Consider the following 16,753-nt stretch of genomic DNA (forward strand, 5'->3'; position numbering starts at 1 on the left):
GTAGGGATTAAGTGGACTCATCCGGTACGCCGGTGAGGTATAAGTAGACCTGCAGGGATTAAGTGGACCTATCTGGGACGCCGATAGGGATTAAGTGGACCCATCAGGACGCTGATGGGGTATATAGGTGACCTACTTGGGACACCAGTAGGGTATTTTGTGAAATCCTTTGAATTATGCATTGCTGTTAAAGTGTTATGTGCATTTCAATTATTCGGATTATACTTAATTATGCATTTATTGAAAGTCAAACTGTTGATGCATTTCTGTTAATAGATCTTCTCTTTGAAAATATTGATATCTTTCAACCGTAATTATTTTTTAGGATTATGATGATCACTTACTGAGTAGCCAAACTCATCAAACTATGGTAAATATTTTTCAGGATAACTGCGGTTTCATTTGAGTACTCGTCAGGATCAACTTTGGGAAGATATTGTAGTTGTGCTTAAACTTTCTTTTGTTACTTTAAAAAAAAAAATTCTTCATCGTAAATTTGTCCTAAAAAGAGATGTATATATATATTTTGACTGCCACATCTCAGGAATATCAGTATTATAAATTCTTGGGATGTGACAGCCTTAATTGGATTGTTTAAGGTTGTAACCTTATAGAAACCACAACCAAAAGGAAAATGTTTTATTCTATCGAAGTAAAGTTCAAAGTTAAAAAACCTTCCAAGTGATTATCTCGACCTATATTTAAAGCTCTAAAAATAGTACATCTTTTAACAAGTAATCTGGACTCTCCATTTTCAAGATTTTCAAATATTTATAGATATACTTGATTTGTACAGTTTTTGAAATTTTAAATTTTATAGTCAGGGTTGCACATGAATTTTCAAGTCATCGTAAAGTTCCTTGCATCAAAACTATCTTATGACAAAATTCAAAAGCGTGTGTTTACTTATATAGTAGTATACAGCAGGCACTTTATACAAACCTCACCCTATTAAAGTTTTACCACTTTATACAAACCTCACCCTATTCAAATTTTACCACAGAAGTGGACAATGGGAACCACAGAAGTGGACAATGGGATCACTCCTATTGTGTAAAGTAAAGAATAAATAATCCTTTGATAGAAAAGAGCATGGCTCTTGTATTAATGAAGATTGGAAGTGGTTTTAAGAGAGTCACCATACTGTAGAGGTCAACCCTGCTCTACACTGAGCCAAGCATAAATGAAGATTGTAAGTGGTTTTAAGAGTCACCATACTGTAGAGGTCAACCCTGCTCTACACTGAGCCAAGCAAGATCCTTATCTATAATGGATTTCGATGGTACAAAAACTTCCCAAACGTAAAAGATTAGACATTGGTTTGAAAGTTGTATTCATTTTTTTAAAATAATCTACTTCCATATCATGAACTCCACCATGGCCAGTCACAAGCCTGAATGAAAACGGAAAAAGATTGTGTTAGGTTGGCAACCAGTATAAAACTTTTACCATATCTCTGTCAAAGACTGAAATGATAGTGATGAATCTACTTCTATAAAAGTCAAATATTGTTGATAGGCAAGAAACAGTGACCTCTTCTAAAATTTTGAGCTCCAGACCATTTATTGGATCAAATTTTAAGCTGAAGTGGCTTGAATTCGTCGTATTAATTTCATCAGATTTTGCTCGAATTCCAGCTTAACAGGGTTTTAAGTTTGATGGCAAAAAAGTCAAAACAAAATGACAATCTTTTTCAGATCCATTTGGACTAATTCCTGGGCTGAGTTTGTAACATCTGAAACTATATCAGAGCCATGAAGCAATTTTTCTAATTTTGACTTGTTCTTTTGTTGTCTTTGGTGTCCACCAAGATTGAGACTTCGCTGTGGGGTAAAAACAGATTAACATTTAACCAGTGGTCAGTGAACTGTCAACATTGATGGCCTTTCAATGAAATGTGAAATTAATTGAACTTCTAGTGGTTGAAATTTCATGCAATTTAATAACAATAAAGAATGTAAATAAATTTAATTTCCTGAGTTGATTGCTTACAAATGCAGTCTGAGCAAATGCCCTTTTCAGAAGGATCTTGCCAGCCTTCAAAGAAACATTTTCTTTTCGTATTTTAGTCCTAAGATATGTCTCCTTCCTGCTATTTTAGACCTCAAACCCATTACCAACTGCAACTGAGTTATATCAGTTAAATGGTGCCTAATATGAATTTCCATGAGGAGCTAAAGCAAGGGAAAAGTGATGGAAGATAACATTAGACGGGTAGATTAAACTAATAGAAGTTGCAGACGAAGAAGCAAATGAATTTACTACAAAATCATATCAAAACTGGGGCATCCCCATCCCAAAGGAATTCATTGAATAAACCAAAAGTCATACAACATCAAACATTTTCAATTTCTCATACATAATTCACCCGAGCAAGAGTTATCAATACAACACCTCCAAGACCTTCTCATTTTCCTACCACAAGGTTAGTATTTGAAAGAGTTACAATAATACCTCCTTTCAGGGGAAAAGATTTTAGGGGAGAAGAAAGGTGTATGTTGACCTAGGATTGTGATCTCTCCAACATCTTAGCTCTGGCAAAAAATACCCCAGCCAAAAGACCTGCAAAAATGGGATTTGAAACAAATTCCCGCATGAGAGAGAGAAAGAGGCAGATTTTACACCTGGTTAACAAGCTCAAAGGATCAACAAATAAAGGCTAGTATTGTGTCTGCTTAATTACATACCAAAAAGAATGCTCAAGAAATTCTTGAGACTAGTAGGTACATGAAACAACAGGATCCCCGCCATGGAGAGAGGGATCTTGTTAAGTGACCCGACCAAGCTGTACAATGACAACCATTAAAATATCTATTAGAAATCACAAACCTTGTTAAATATCCCAGATAACCACTTTCAATTTTTACTGAATTACCTTCAAGATCTAAGGCCATAATCCCAATTTAAATACATAAGAGAAGGCTGGCTAACCTGTATGTGGTAGCACCCGTCTGATGCAGAAACCACATCGACGTAAAGCTGATTGCGAGGCCCAAGAACCCACTTGAAGTTATGACTACCCAGAACATCGGCATCTTCAACAATGGCCTGCCAATTAACTTGAACAATACATGAGCAGAATAAGAAAAGTTCTGAGAAAGATACTACTACACACGCAACTATATGTGTGTGTGTGAGTGCTCTGGAGGCATGTACTTGTGTGCCCCCAGGGGGTTGTGGGGGAGAGAGAGAGAGAGAGATGGTCCAGTGATACAGGTAGTTATACTAATTAATGTAACTCCTTTTCACCCTTTGCTGCAAGAACTAACTATTATTCTAAGTTTTGTTTCCCTCAATACCAAAATACATCTAAATGGCGTTTTAGGGAGCTTGAGAAGCAAACCATGCAGATCTTTCAACGTCGTGCGTCTGAACAACATACAGGTTTAACTGGAGCATACTTTGTGTTTGTGACTGAGTTTGGGTTTGTTTTAAATTACTTTTATTCCAATACTCGCACCAAAATTCATTCCAGAAGTTATTGTTTACGGATTTCGACCATCGGTAACAGGGCATACCAAAGTTCTGGCTGCAGTTAAGCTCAACAACTCCCACCTAACTTCTGTATTTTGATTCATCCGCCTTTGGCACGTGTTGGTCCTTCAACCACTAAAACATGCTTCATTGTTATAATAGTAGATCAATTTTGGGGTTTGAGGTCAACAAATACCCCTTGCAGTTAATTGAAGGTTAATTGCAAAAATATCTCTCGAATCATTTTATAATGAACTCTCTGTGCAATATTTTGCTGTGGTTGACTGAGAAACTACGAATTCTCCCAGTTTTTTCAACCATTGCTCACAAAATTTGTTTCCCTAAGTGTGAAATCGAGTCCCAGTCCTAAACCAGCCAAAGAGGCAAATAAGTTTGGTACACTGTATTCTCTAGAAGATTCGCCAAGAGTGCAACTCTGAGAAGGCTTTTACAAGTTCTTCACATGGCTTAGTTGTGCCTTGTAGGTATACTCATCTACACACAATTACACCTCAGAGTTATAGGGTTGAGGGCTATTAATACCTTGAAGACAACAAGAGCATCTTGTGCCTCAGGGTCACAATTGAAGCAGTCAAACTCTTTCCGCAAACTAGAGTTTGAAAACCCAATTCTATGTGCGATATCTTCCTCAATTTCTCCATTTTTCTAGATTATCAATCCAAGATATCAGAAATACTCTCTTTTAGGTATTCTTGACCATCAATCTCAACTACTTCCTCGTTTTTACTCCTATTAGTACTAAAATATTCTATATTAGTCTGACTAATCTTAAAACTTTTAGATTCTAGAGCACATCTTTGGCTCTTTACATTCTCAAGAAGGCACTTACTCTTCAGGAAACTTATTATACTTCAGGTCAAAAGTTGATCTTTATGCTAACCAAGCCGATATATGTATGTGTATATATAATATATGGGAAAGTCTTCCCAACGCCAATAGGCAAGAATGAACAGTGATTTGGCCTTATGTTCATCACCGTCCAAAGTTCATCGCACGGTCACAATTGTCCGATAGTGTTTCAATTTTAATTTTTTTCTATAAATCGGAATGATCTAAAATTTGGAGTGTGTGTACATCTTAGTGAGACGCACCTAATAAAAATATGAAAAAAATATTTCACAAAATATTAATAGACCAAAATGCCCCCGTAAATTTTCAGGGGTATTTTGGTCAATTTATATTTTATGAATTATTATTTTTTTATATTTTTATCAGATTCTCTTATTTTTGACGAACACACGCTCCAAATTTCAGATCATTCTGATTTGTAGAAATAAAATTAAAATTGAAACAATACTGGACAACTGTGACCGTGCAATGAACTTTGGACGGTGATGAGCATAGGCGAAATTACTGTTCATTTTCTCCTATAGGCATTGCGTAGTGTTTTACATAATATATATATATATATATATATATACTACTCCTCACATGGAGTATATACTTAATGTACTTAATATTTTTGAACACTTAGATACCTTTGATTTGTAATACAAAATTTTTCAAGCACAGACATTTTTGGTCATTAGGAGTGGTAGAATGAATATTTCTATAAGAAACTAGTGGCATTCTATTACTGGTTAAACAACAATTAATGCTCCATGCGAAGCACGTCAGTGATGTCATTGTCCACTATAGTTAATAAATGCTATTGATTCTATTAAGAATTTTTAATTTACCCTTGGAGATACTTAAAATACCTCTAGACAAAAAGTTACATTATAGGATATGGAACCCTTGACATCATGTTATTGCTCTGCCACCCTGACCACCCAGGCCAAGGGATCCTAACATCAAAAGTAGAAGTATACTAAGTAAAACTAGGGTTCTTTTATAAAAAAAAAAAATTAGCCTCTAAGATTCTCAAAAGGGCATTCACTACAATTCAGGGAACTTACAACACTTACACGTAAATACTGATGCCAATATTAGGCTATAAGCTCTAAAGTATTGCGTTTAAGATGTTACGCTGATAGCCAGAAAATTCCTCCAACTCAATAATCCAATAAACATAAAACAAGGCCATGAGTAAGAGTCAGACAAAAACATGATGTTCCCAGGGCACTTAATCTTTCAAGAGCATTAACATATTGTACAAGACTTCACTTGAAAGTGTAGTGACCTCTTCTAGCTTCGTTCTTTTCTGTCTTCTGGCTTCGATGCTTCGTCATAGGGTCAAGTAAGGTTTCTTGATTCTGTAATTCAGAGCCCAAGTCTTCTCCCATCCCTGCACGAAATGTCGGTGATTTGGCCATTGTTGTCATCAGATGGAGTATTATGCAGAGTCTTCATCCATATATTTTACCAAGATCTTTTCAAGAATTTCCCAAGAAAAAACAAATATTTTAGAATACTCTGAGAGTATAGCCCATGAAGAAATTTTCAAGAGTGAGCTGTGTGCTTATGCTTGCTCATCTAGTGGATACTCCCGATTGACTATTCAGTAAAAGTGTGCATCCTCTATCATAAAACTTACAGCCTCTTAAAATTGTTAAGCCCAAAATCATAGTTTGATAAGTTTTTGTATTGAGTTCCACAACGAAGCCACGCTAAGGGTTAAAAGAGGTACTTCCTAATTTTTTTTACACACAAAGTGATGGCATTCCTTGCATGCATGTGATATTAGCAAAACGATTGAACAAGTGCCCCAAAAAAAAGAGTTGTTGTAAAAGATCTCAGCTGGACTAAGACATGTCTCAAACCAACTTCAGTAGTCTTGCATTCTTGCATTGAATGGCTGAACAAAAGCCCAAAGATTTGAGGTTGATTGAAGGCAACATGTGTATTCCTAATGCAGCAAGTGGTAATTCGATATTCTACAGAATCCAGACCAAGACTTCAACAGCCCAATCAAAGTTAAACCCCTTGAAATGCAGGGTGTCCAAATGGGTCTGATAACATGCAAAACTGGAGTTCTTTGGCAAAACATATACTTTCAGTCATTAACTTGATACACCATAAGAATATATATAAGATCAAGATGACCTATAGACTTAGGAGCAGAGTAGTTTTGTTGAAAGCAAAAAATGCTTCAGCAATTAACTGGCCGCACCACAAGAGCATAGACTTCCATTGAGAACACAAACAAAAAAGTTATCCCTCACTCTGGCATGTAACAATGCATATCTCTATCAACAATTATAAAATCGAAAATGATAGCACTTGGGTTTCAAAAAGCATCCTCGCAGATCCCAACCATCCAATGTTGACAATGGAAGGTTGAAAAATGGAATTTGTCTGCTCGAAGTCCGTGCAATGTTTTTGACGGACTTTGAGATGAGGAACAACACTCCGCAGTTATCCTTCATTCACATTGGATGGTTGAGGATTTGCTGGCATACTGTTTAAACCCAAGGAGTATCTTACAATAGTAACAAAACAGATCCTCAAATAAATAAAAATGTACTATATTCTCTTAACAGCACACACACACTTCGTTATTTGCATGTATTTGACTTAGGAATGTTGAACAATGCACTTAGAATATAAATAAAATACAGTACCTTTTGTTTTATAAAGGCAGCCCACTACATTAAATGATTAAAAACAAGCTCAAATATCAAAGGAAAAGAAAGAATAGAACTCACGTCTCACAAAGGTAGTCCACTTCATTAAATATAAAAATGAGCGTCAGTCCTAAGGGCAATGAAAGAACATTGTTGAGTAACACCATGGAAAATTCATTCAAGTTTCCGGACTTCGTGACTTGCTTTGCTGTATCCATCACTCTTCGCAAGGTCAACTGGAGAAGAACAAAAAATTGACAACAAATGCAATACAAATTAAATTTATTACACGTGGTAAGAAGGACAAAAAGCATCGAAATAATGACTTGTCTATAAAGGAACTCAGTATTCCATTATCAATTTTTTGTTTCTGATTTGTAAACAGGGGATTCAACCTCCAACCTAGGCTCTGAACTTAGAGCTCCATTAAACCAGTGATAGGCTACAAGGGTTTGAACTATCAGTACTAATGACTAGAAAGTTAAATAATGTATATCAAGTAACACCAGTGCAAGTGATTGTCATTGATTAGTGATAGATACACAGTTGCCCTTCACTTTATGGGCAATTCTAAGTTCTAACCTCATTATTGTGTCTCTCTTTTTATAAATTCTAACCACAATCTAACTTCTAGCTTCATTGCCAGTTTTTTTTCTCCAACACATAAGCTGGCTCTCTCTCAAACATCAAGGCTACTCACTTCCCCTCTACATCAAACGTTAGCATCTAGCATTAAAGCTAGACCACAGCCTGGCCTTTTGGCTATTCTCTCTCCAGAATGCACACCAACCCTTCATGCTATTCTGTCTCTAACCTTCCATTTATCTAGCCTTCGAGTTAGTCTCACTCTAGCATTTCTGCTATTTTCCTAGATGTAGAGCTAGCTTCAGAACTTGATTGAGAGAATTCAACCGCTTGGTCAAATCCTTCCAACAATTGCGATAGTTTTTAGCATTAAGCTTGCTTTCCAAATCCTCCTCAACTTGACTAATCTCAAGGGGTCAAACCATTGTCTTGAACCTATATATAGACTCAAACCCTGTATTCAAAGGTCCTAAACCCTTTGTTTAAGCAACAGGTCTAACTTGTCTTGCAAGGTCTCTCAAAAGCCTCAATCTTCCCAAGCATCATGCCTCATGTCTACAAGCTCAAGTCTTGTTTCCCAAGGTTCTAATATCTAAGCAAGGTTGTAAGGATTAGACCAGCCATCGTACCCGTGAGGGCAACAGTCCAGTTCTAACTGATCAGACTGACAGGTTCACCAGTCAGAACTGTCTGGAGAATATAAATAAAAGTATAGAGATCAAAAATAAAAAACTAATCAAAACCGAATTGAACCAACCAGTTCAGATCCAACTTTTCACCAATTGCTAGTTTAGTGATTAGTCCAGTCTTGACAATATTGGTTTGTTTGGATAGAAAAAGCGCTTTTGAAAGATTTTGAAACAAAAAGACTCCACAGGCTCAGAAAACCACCAAAACATGCAAAGTACTACCAAATTCACAAGAGATAATAAGTATATTTGGATTCAAGTGCTCTCAAGCCACCCATTTCATTAACATCCAAATGCCCAAGAAAGGAAAAGGAAAGCCCTTAACTGGCTTTCCAAACACAACAAAAGGAGGTGAACTTTGAAGCACAAGTACAAACTAGATGTAACCCAATAAAAAACGTGCAAAGCAAAAGTACAAACTAGACGTAGCCCAATAAAAAATGTGTATACCTTCTTTATATGTTACGAGGGAGAATATCTAGCCCCATCGCGCACTGCACATATATATATATATATATATATAGGGAGGGGGGGTGGAGGTTGGGAGCTGCTCTTGCAGCATTCTTCGTCTCCTTGGTCGTGCTTCGTAAAGAGGTTAGGCTCTTAGTTCTCTCTCAATTGAAACTTAGTCTCTCAATAACCTCTCTTGAATACTCTTAGAGATCTGCCTTGGGAAAGTGATTCTCTCTCTCTATTTTCAGGCTTTAGTTGGTTCTCAGGCATATGAGCATAGGGGAGCTCAATATGATCTTCTCCGGAGGAGGTAGATGCAGGGGAAAAGGGGCCAAATTAGGGTTTTCCTCGCCTTGGAGACTTGGGGGGAAAGTTTGGGATCAAAATCCCTTGAGAGTTGACAATTTTGCGCACAAAATATCAGGGGCCAGGCCCACTCAAACCATTCGCGGTCTGGCGGCTAGGCATGAAAAATAGGCCCTTCTGTCAATTCAACCAGATTTATATTGTGCATTTCTGAGCCAGATTTTCATTCTAAGCATTTGGGGTCATTGAGTTTGGAAACTTATACCTCAATTCTCAAGTAAAAACTCCTCTGAATATCGAATTTTCAATTGAGCTCATGTAGAGCACTTTTTGACAGGATTTGCTCTTGAAATTGATTCTCAATCATGGAACAATTCATCCGGAAGTTTTAATGGGTTTCTAGAGCAATGAAAGAGGACCATTCTGACCAATTTTCAGCTCAGGACACCAAAGGATTAGGAAGAAAATAAGTCGCAGGCTGAGGGTCTGTCAAACCACCAACAGTGTGGACCCAAAAGATTACTTGAATGCTGGGTCAAATGGTGTCCAAATAACCTGAAATTTGGTGGGTAGGATTGAAATCCTCGAGATTAAAAATCTAACCAAGTATCATCTGCATTAGAGATCGTTTTCGGGATTCCCTTTTGTGCATGGCCCAATCAAAGTACCCTCAACCCAATGGTGAAAGCATATATGTTGCCTATGTATCAAAACTTCATGAAATTTCCCAGGGAGGTTCTTCTAGCCATATCTTGAAGACCATTCAAGTTTCATCCTATTGTATGACCATTTCATGGGTCTTTGAAGGATGCCTTCAAACCACCAGCAGTCCAGCTCACAAAAGCAAGTACACTGCCAAGGCATCCAAATCCAAAAAAGTTGGTAAAGAGGCTTCTCTTGCCATGATTTGAATATTTTCCCAGTTTGAATCTATTTGGGCTGATTTGGTATGGGTTTAGGTAGACCGGAGGATAGAGGATGGGGGTTGCTTGGTCTCTGGAAGTTCAGCCTTCACTATAGATTAGTCGTAGGTGGCATTTCGGTTGGGGAAGAGCTGTAATATGCACCCCCAGGACTCTGTGCCATGTTTGAGGGAGTAAATATGTTCACCCTCAAGATTGTCCCAAGTTTGAGGATGGATGTCTCGCCATATTTGTTGATTCCCAGTCTTTGTGCATGCTTTGGCTGACCTTTTTCTGGGTTGGGTTTTGTTAAGTTCTAGATGATGCAAAACACACCCAAATATTTAACCCTTATAAGCTCCCATGCTTGTCAATTGAAATACCAAACCCCCAAGTCTTGTCTAAATTTAAGGTCTCGAACCCTTCGCTCAGATCTACAAATCTTCCATCATTTCTCATAAGTTTCATTCTTGGTTATTAAGGTTTCTCCAAATCCTAAATCTTGCCCGAGTCCCAAAATCTCTGATCTACAAGTTCAACCTGTGTCACCAACGTCCTAATCCATGGATCTCTTTAGAAGCTCTTGCAATTGTCCTCCAAGGTGCATTACCCTTAATCTTTACATGGCCCCTTAAACTAATATTCAATGCAGATCCCCGGATCAAAACTCAGCTCACGGACTCCTCTAACACCTGATCAACTACAAGTCCCTTGTGGCTTTTTTTTTGGGGGGGAGGGGGGATACTTCAGTGGTAGGAATGGAACTTGGGATGCAGTGTTGTTTAACATCAACTGCTAACCACTCAAGCCCATGCCCTATTCCTAAGTCCCTTGTGGCTTGTCTAACAGTAATCAACACCCTTGATTAATCTCAAGCTATCATCAGCATCTTTTTGTAAAGTACTACTAATCTAACAGTGTTTTGTTGCCTACTCCAACTTCGAGCTTACCTGCGAGCTCCCTCAACTCTGACCTTTTGGTTTGACACCACATGTAATCAAAGCATTGTCCCAAGACACCACAGGTGCCCTCACATATTTCTGCAAAATTCCTTCGAGTGTAGAATCAAGGGATACTTTCCTCCAATTAATAAAATAATGTTTACTTCTTTCTATATGTACCAATTCAACTTGGATGCCTATAAATACCTAGCAGAAATGCATTATGATAAACAACAGCAATACACAGGGCACCAAATCCAGTTCTTCACAAGCAAAGTACGCACGTCAAAGTTGATTACCATTTTGTTAAAGCGAAGGTGTGTCCGTTCTGTGAAGACAAGATTCAACTAAAAAATATAAACTAAATAAGGGCGTTGGAAGTCTGAGGATACGACACATCTAAGGTAATGGGGCAAATCCGATGTTAATGAAACCAATTAGCGAATTGTTTGATATCATGTTTCTAGGATACATTGCCATTCCGTTTCCCTCTTATTCCCTCCATGTAACACTTTCTGCACAGGAACTGCAGGGGGCACTTACATCCATGCAAAATATAAAATGTAATGTTGAATGTTGTTACACAACAACCTTAATTTACGATTCTGAGTTACCAAAATAAAACGAACCAGACCTCTAAGTAAGTTGTTAGCTTCTCGAGTTTACACATATCAGCTTTTATGCAAAACAGAAACAATTCCAGAATCTGTTTAGTGTCAAAATATTTGTACTAGAGTTAGCAGGCGCATTTTACTTGACTTCCAAGTAAGTATTTTTCTTCTATTGGTGAAATGAAGAACAGTGGATATTCAAAGACAAGCCAACAAAGATTTGTCATAGCAAACAGGAGAAGAGAATTTTTATACATAATATTTGAGATCAAGTGGCTTCTCCAATTCAGTTAGATTTGAATTAGGCTCCTTGAACCATAGAGCTCTGTCTTATTTCCTGTAAACCTTGGATTTACTCCAGAATTTATGAACTGAAATTTTCATCTTTTCATAATGGAAACACGTTCAAAGGGAAAGCAAACATAAGAACTCTATAGGAAACATAAGTTTATATACCAGAATTGGACTAGAACATTCGATACATAGTATGAAGTGACCAAAAGATAAGGAATTACCGAATACGACGCTGTTAGGAAGCAATTTATAACTTGCCACGAATAGCCAACAGCATGGAAGGAAAGATCTGTAATTCCACCTGAGATTGCTGAAACAATCTGTAAGCAAAATTCACAATCAAATTCTCACAATAGTGGGAGAATGGCACATCAGATATCAACTTTATGGGGCCAAGTGAAAGGTTTATAAGCATCACAAAGAAGACAGGTTCAAAGTAAAATGTTGCGTTAGAAACTTCAATAAGAAGAACTCTCACAGTTTATCACTCTTGATTGATAGAACAAGCTCAACTAATTTTGGGTTGAGTCAATTCTAATCACTGATATGGATCTGCTTTGTGTACTTTTTCACATGCTCTCTTTGATTTTAATTATTCAAACTTTGATTTTAATTATTCAAACTAGGGTGAGAGTCTTAGAGTCATCCAAACCATTCTTTTGTCTGTAGTCCATGCCAATTTCCTTTATATTTTCAGCAGAATCATGCAACAAAGTTTTCTTAACTAAGCATCTAAATTCTAGCATGTTTGTTTGCCATTATTAAAGTGTCACCAACAATCTCCAACAAAAAGAATTCCATTGCTACGTTTTTTAAGTAAAACTAGCAGAGTATCTTCAAAATGGTTTAGGAAACATCTAACTCTAACTCCTCAACCATCTCTTGTGCTAAACCTAGAAGCCTTCTATCTCATACCTTTTATGTCATGGAGCCTGTCATGCAGATGCAATTCGGACTAACTGAATCAGCAAAACTCATACAGAGTAGAATGATCATTCAGAGATCAAGTAAAGATCAATCAATCCAACTGAAGCAGATTTTTTATAATAAATCTAAAATTTTGGAACCTGCCAGAATTTACGGAGTCCACTATCAGATTAAATCTTATGGTACATCTTCTCTCCACATTGTCAACTTTTTGACCTATAATTTGATTGAATGAAGATCAAGCTAGCCCTACTTAACTCTGGCACTGACATGAACTTCACCTTTGCAAAGTCCACTATTTTTATTGCTTTCCTAGAGTGATTACAGTATACGTGCACAACATATAGTTGGTGCTAGAGGAAACAGCAACAATATGAGACCATGAAACACATCCTTTGTTCTTTTTCTCTAGAATAATTGTGAAAGGAAGAGGTAAAGAAAAATTCAATCTACTTTAAGCATGAATTTTTCAAATTTGAAATGCCAGAGTCATGACAATACCATTAGGAGTAATGCAGCCCAGACTTTGCTATCATGATGCTTCTTGAAAAGGTACATCTCCCCCAAGGCAGTTATGACATTAGTAACATTCTTCAGAACTGTGACCATAGCTACATTAATGTACTTCAGACTGCATTTATACAAAAAACAAAGAACTTTAGATTGCAAAAAACAAAGTCGGCAGGAAAAGCAAACAAGAAGACACATATCTATAGTAAAGCTTCCATGATCTTATATCGAGAGCAAATATATACTTAGACTGTTTTGAACTTCAATTTCATTTGATAGGTAAGCATGGGGTACCATTCAAGAACTTCCTAGAGGGTTAACCTAATCCAACTACTTTCATTGTAATAGACTTATTGTAGAAAGTTCTTATACAAGCTAGATTCCAGAGCAGATGAATCACAAGAAGACACTGAGAAATTAGAGTTTATAGCACATCCAATACTAAGATCATATCATAAAAATAACGTGAAAACAAAGTCAGATACCATACCTGAACATGCTCGTAATAAGCATCCCAACAAATATAATGTTCACTGGTAACCAGACCCGAATCAATCTCCACGTAAGTTGTTCCGTTGAAATTATCCCAGCAAAGCTCAACATGGATACAATAACTACTGAAACAAGATTCTGCATCATTGATAAAATTTGTTGTTATCAAGAAATTCCTCAACTGGAAATACTAACAACCAATAAAATTGAAGTCAACGAAACTATTTAAACAATGACAGCAACTTCACCTGGTAAAGCATCAAAGATATGCCGGCATTAAAATCATAGGTTGAAAGAACAAACTTATTCACCAGTATCATGCTGCATGATGAGATGCAGTATGCTAAGCCAGATAAGACAGCTTGGTTATGGACTTTCACAAGAGTGTGACCCCCCACAGTTTTCTCTCCGTCCTTTTCCACCTTTCCATCTTCCAAATCGAAATTATCATCAGAAAGAGGTTTTGCTCCTGACAAGGATCTATAGAGAAAAAAAAAATACCATTAAAATAGGTAGCCAGTACAAGAAATTCGCATTTCATTAAATGCAGCACAAGTACTAATAAGCAAACCAGACGATGCTTTCTAGGGGTGATATGGTTGCAGTATTGGAACTCAAAACTCATATGGGGAAGTTCCCCTGTGAGTTTGGAGGCTTCACTGCCCATAGAGAAATGCCAAGTACTTACAATAATTTGAACTAGAGAGAAGGTGTAATTACCTCATTCATTGAAAATTTATTAAAAATAAGAACCAATAGATGTTTCAAAAAATCTTCTTGCAAACAATGCACAACTATGCATGATGACACGATGAATGGTAACATGACCCCAGAAAAAGTAAAGCTGAATCATTTGTTAGAAAGCCTTGGCAGAGTGATTCCAAATGATGGAGTTTTGAAAGGCATAGAACCTGAAGTTAGAGATGTAGTAAAACATGGACTAAGCTGCTTTCTGAAGTGTAAAGCAACAAGAAATATTTGGGAACAGTGCTACATTCTGACATACATTTGAACAGATCCATTACCCATTGCCACAAAGAGATGCCATTAGAGATAGCTAGAGACTATCAATCCCTGTTTTCAACAACTTTCTTTGTTTAAAAGAGGAGGTGACAACTAAGAAATTCCATATATATGAACAAATTCAACCCAGCATGCTAAGGCTCATGTGCTAAGATGGCAATTCATTTCAATCCTTGTAACCAAAGTAGTGAGAAGAGATGTGGAAACATATTATCTGATTGAGGGTATAGCCCTTGATAGAGTATAATGACAGAACATAATTTGTGCAGTCGACCCCAAATAGTTGGGATAAGGCTCGGATGATCATGATAACGATGATGACTCAAATCCCTATGCCTGGTAGGATCTGAACTTGGAATGTAGTTTTACATTTGTCAACACCTTCCTGATCAAGCCCAAGCCTGAATCTTTAAAAACTATATTCATAAGGTAGATCAGTTTCTTTGCACATAACTATAAAGGTCAATTGATCAATTACTTCAAATTGATATAAGAGATATAGAAACTAGAAAGTAGATCACAAACACTAATGATAATGATCAATGTTCCAAAACAAGGCTCGGACTCGGCACTGGGCTGGGTCCCGAGTCCAAGTTGTCCAAACAAATGGGGCAGAATCTGTAATGGACTCTGGTCAGGTCTGTACAAGTAAATACTAAAATGTAGAAACCTGCTGAGTTGGGCCAGTTCCTACTCGGACCCAGCACCTTGTCAAGTCCGAGTAACTCAGGTGAGTCCGGGTGGACTTCCCCAAGTTTTACAACAGTGATAATGATTTATTATGATACACATAAAAAAAAGCATCAATTTTGATGCCAAAAATGATAGGAATTTCATTTCCGTTTTTGCCGTCCAATAAAAAAAAAAGGCCAAACTCCATTTGTAGAGCATAACATCAACAACAAGAAAAACACCAACAGTTCTATTCACAAACACACACACGCACACACCCGCAGAGAGCGAGAGAGAGAGAGAGAGAGAGAGAGAAACAATCTCAAACAGTAACAGGAACTTGTTATGAATTAAGAGCTATAAATTTACCTGGAGCCCATGATAATTGAGGTATGAAATGCCCCACTAGAATCAAAAGCCCGATCCAATTTCAGTATCCCAAAACACCATGGTCAAAAATCAAAGCAGCTGACCTCAGTCGAAGAAACCCAATTCAAAACAACAGATCAAACGAAAAATCATCAAACAAGGCCTGCAAAAATTCACCAAAAACTCAAATACAATCTCATAGAAAAAAAACAGAAAGATGGAGAGAGAAAGAGAGAGATGGAGCAAGAGAGAGAGTGACATACTGAAATCTAAAAAAGGGACTGACCCAAGAGGCATTAAAATTGTGCGCAGAGAGAATTAGAGTAAAGAAGTCGTCGTCTCAATGGCACGTTGGAGTTGCAGAGAGAGAGAGAGAGAGAGAGAAGAGCCCCTTTTAGCGACAGGCATCGCACCATAAGAAAATTCAAACACCGTCTCTCCACTCTCAAATAATAAAGAGGACGTGAACACTGAGAAAACGAACAGGACCGTTAAAGGATTCTCTGCTCCCGCGGGAGCATCTTGGACATTCCATCCCTGGGGTACAGTACGATCTCATGACCCAAAAATTTGGTAACCCCGCAAACCTAGCGAACTCAAAAACAAAATAAATAAAAAATAAAAAATGCACTCAATGGGTAGAGAGAAAAGGAGAGGCAGGGTGGTTTACTTTTTACGGTAACAGCAAAAATAATAATAATAATAATAGGGTCATGAGTGTGATGGTAAAAAGATTGAGAATTAAAATGTCTATAAAATTTATTTTGGGAGTACCCATAATTTTTTTTATCTAATAATATATAATATATACAAATAACATTAGTTATGTAATGAAAAATATATAAAGGGTTGTATACAATGTGATCACCTTTAATACAAAAAAGTCACAATTACTTATAATCATATGATATAAAATCTAATAGCTTAGGTGTGTCATATATTTTGAGAAAACTTATTTTTAACTACGAGCTTGATCAA

General features: G+C 37.0%; 1 protein-coding gene across 14 annotated transcripts; it reads right to left on the reverse strand.

Moving 5' to 3' along the window:
* Window positions 1-1,076: 1,076 nt before the first annotated feature.
* Window positions 1,077-16,369, reverse strand: GONST1 (golgi nucleotide sugar transporter 1). Of its 14 annotated transcripts, none has more exons than XM_011630253.3 (11): window positions 16,062-16,369; window positions 15,776-15,938; window positions 13,960-14,191; window positions 13,710-13,849; window positions 13,211-13,340; window positions 12,004-12,102; window positions 7,083-7,237; window positions 2,932-3,048; window positions 2,688-2,785; window positions 2,455-2,562; window positions 1,077-1,393 (listed from the first exon to the last, which is right to left on the reverse strand). In XM_011630253.3, the coding sequence occupies exons 2-10, from the start codon at window positions 15,784-15,786 to the stop codon at window positions 2,504-2,506; spliced, it is 1,041 nt and encodes a 346-aa protein (XP_011628555.1). In that variant the 5' UTR covers window positions 15,787-15,938; window positions 16,062-16,369; the 3' UTR covers window positions 1,077-1,393; window positions 2,455-2,503. The 14 variants fall into 14 exon arrangements, 8 of the variants coding, with proteins under 8 accessions (XP_011628555.1, XP_088708541.1, XP_088708542.1 ...); XM_088852415.1 differs by having other exon boundaries at window positions 16,039-16,369; XM_088852416.1 differs by having other exon boundaries at window positions 1,077-1,823; window positions 16,039-16,369.
* Window positions 16,370-16,753: the final 384 nt, after the last annotated feature.

The sequence above is a fragment of the Amborella trichopoda genome, chromosome 11 (genome assembly GCF_054954075.1).
Source record: "Amborella trichopoda isolate Santa Cruz 75 chromosome 11, AtrichopodaSantaCruz75HAP2 v2.0, whole genome shotgun sequence".
Lineage (NCBI taxonomy): Eukaryota > Viridiplantae > Streptophyta > Magnoliopsida > Amborellales > Amborellaceae > Amborella > Amborella trichopoda.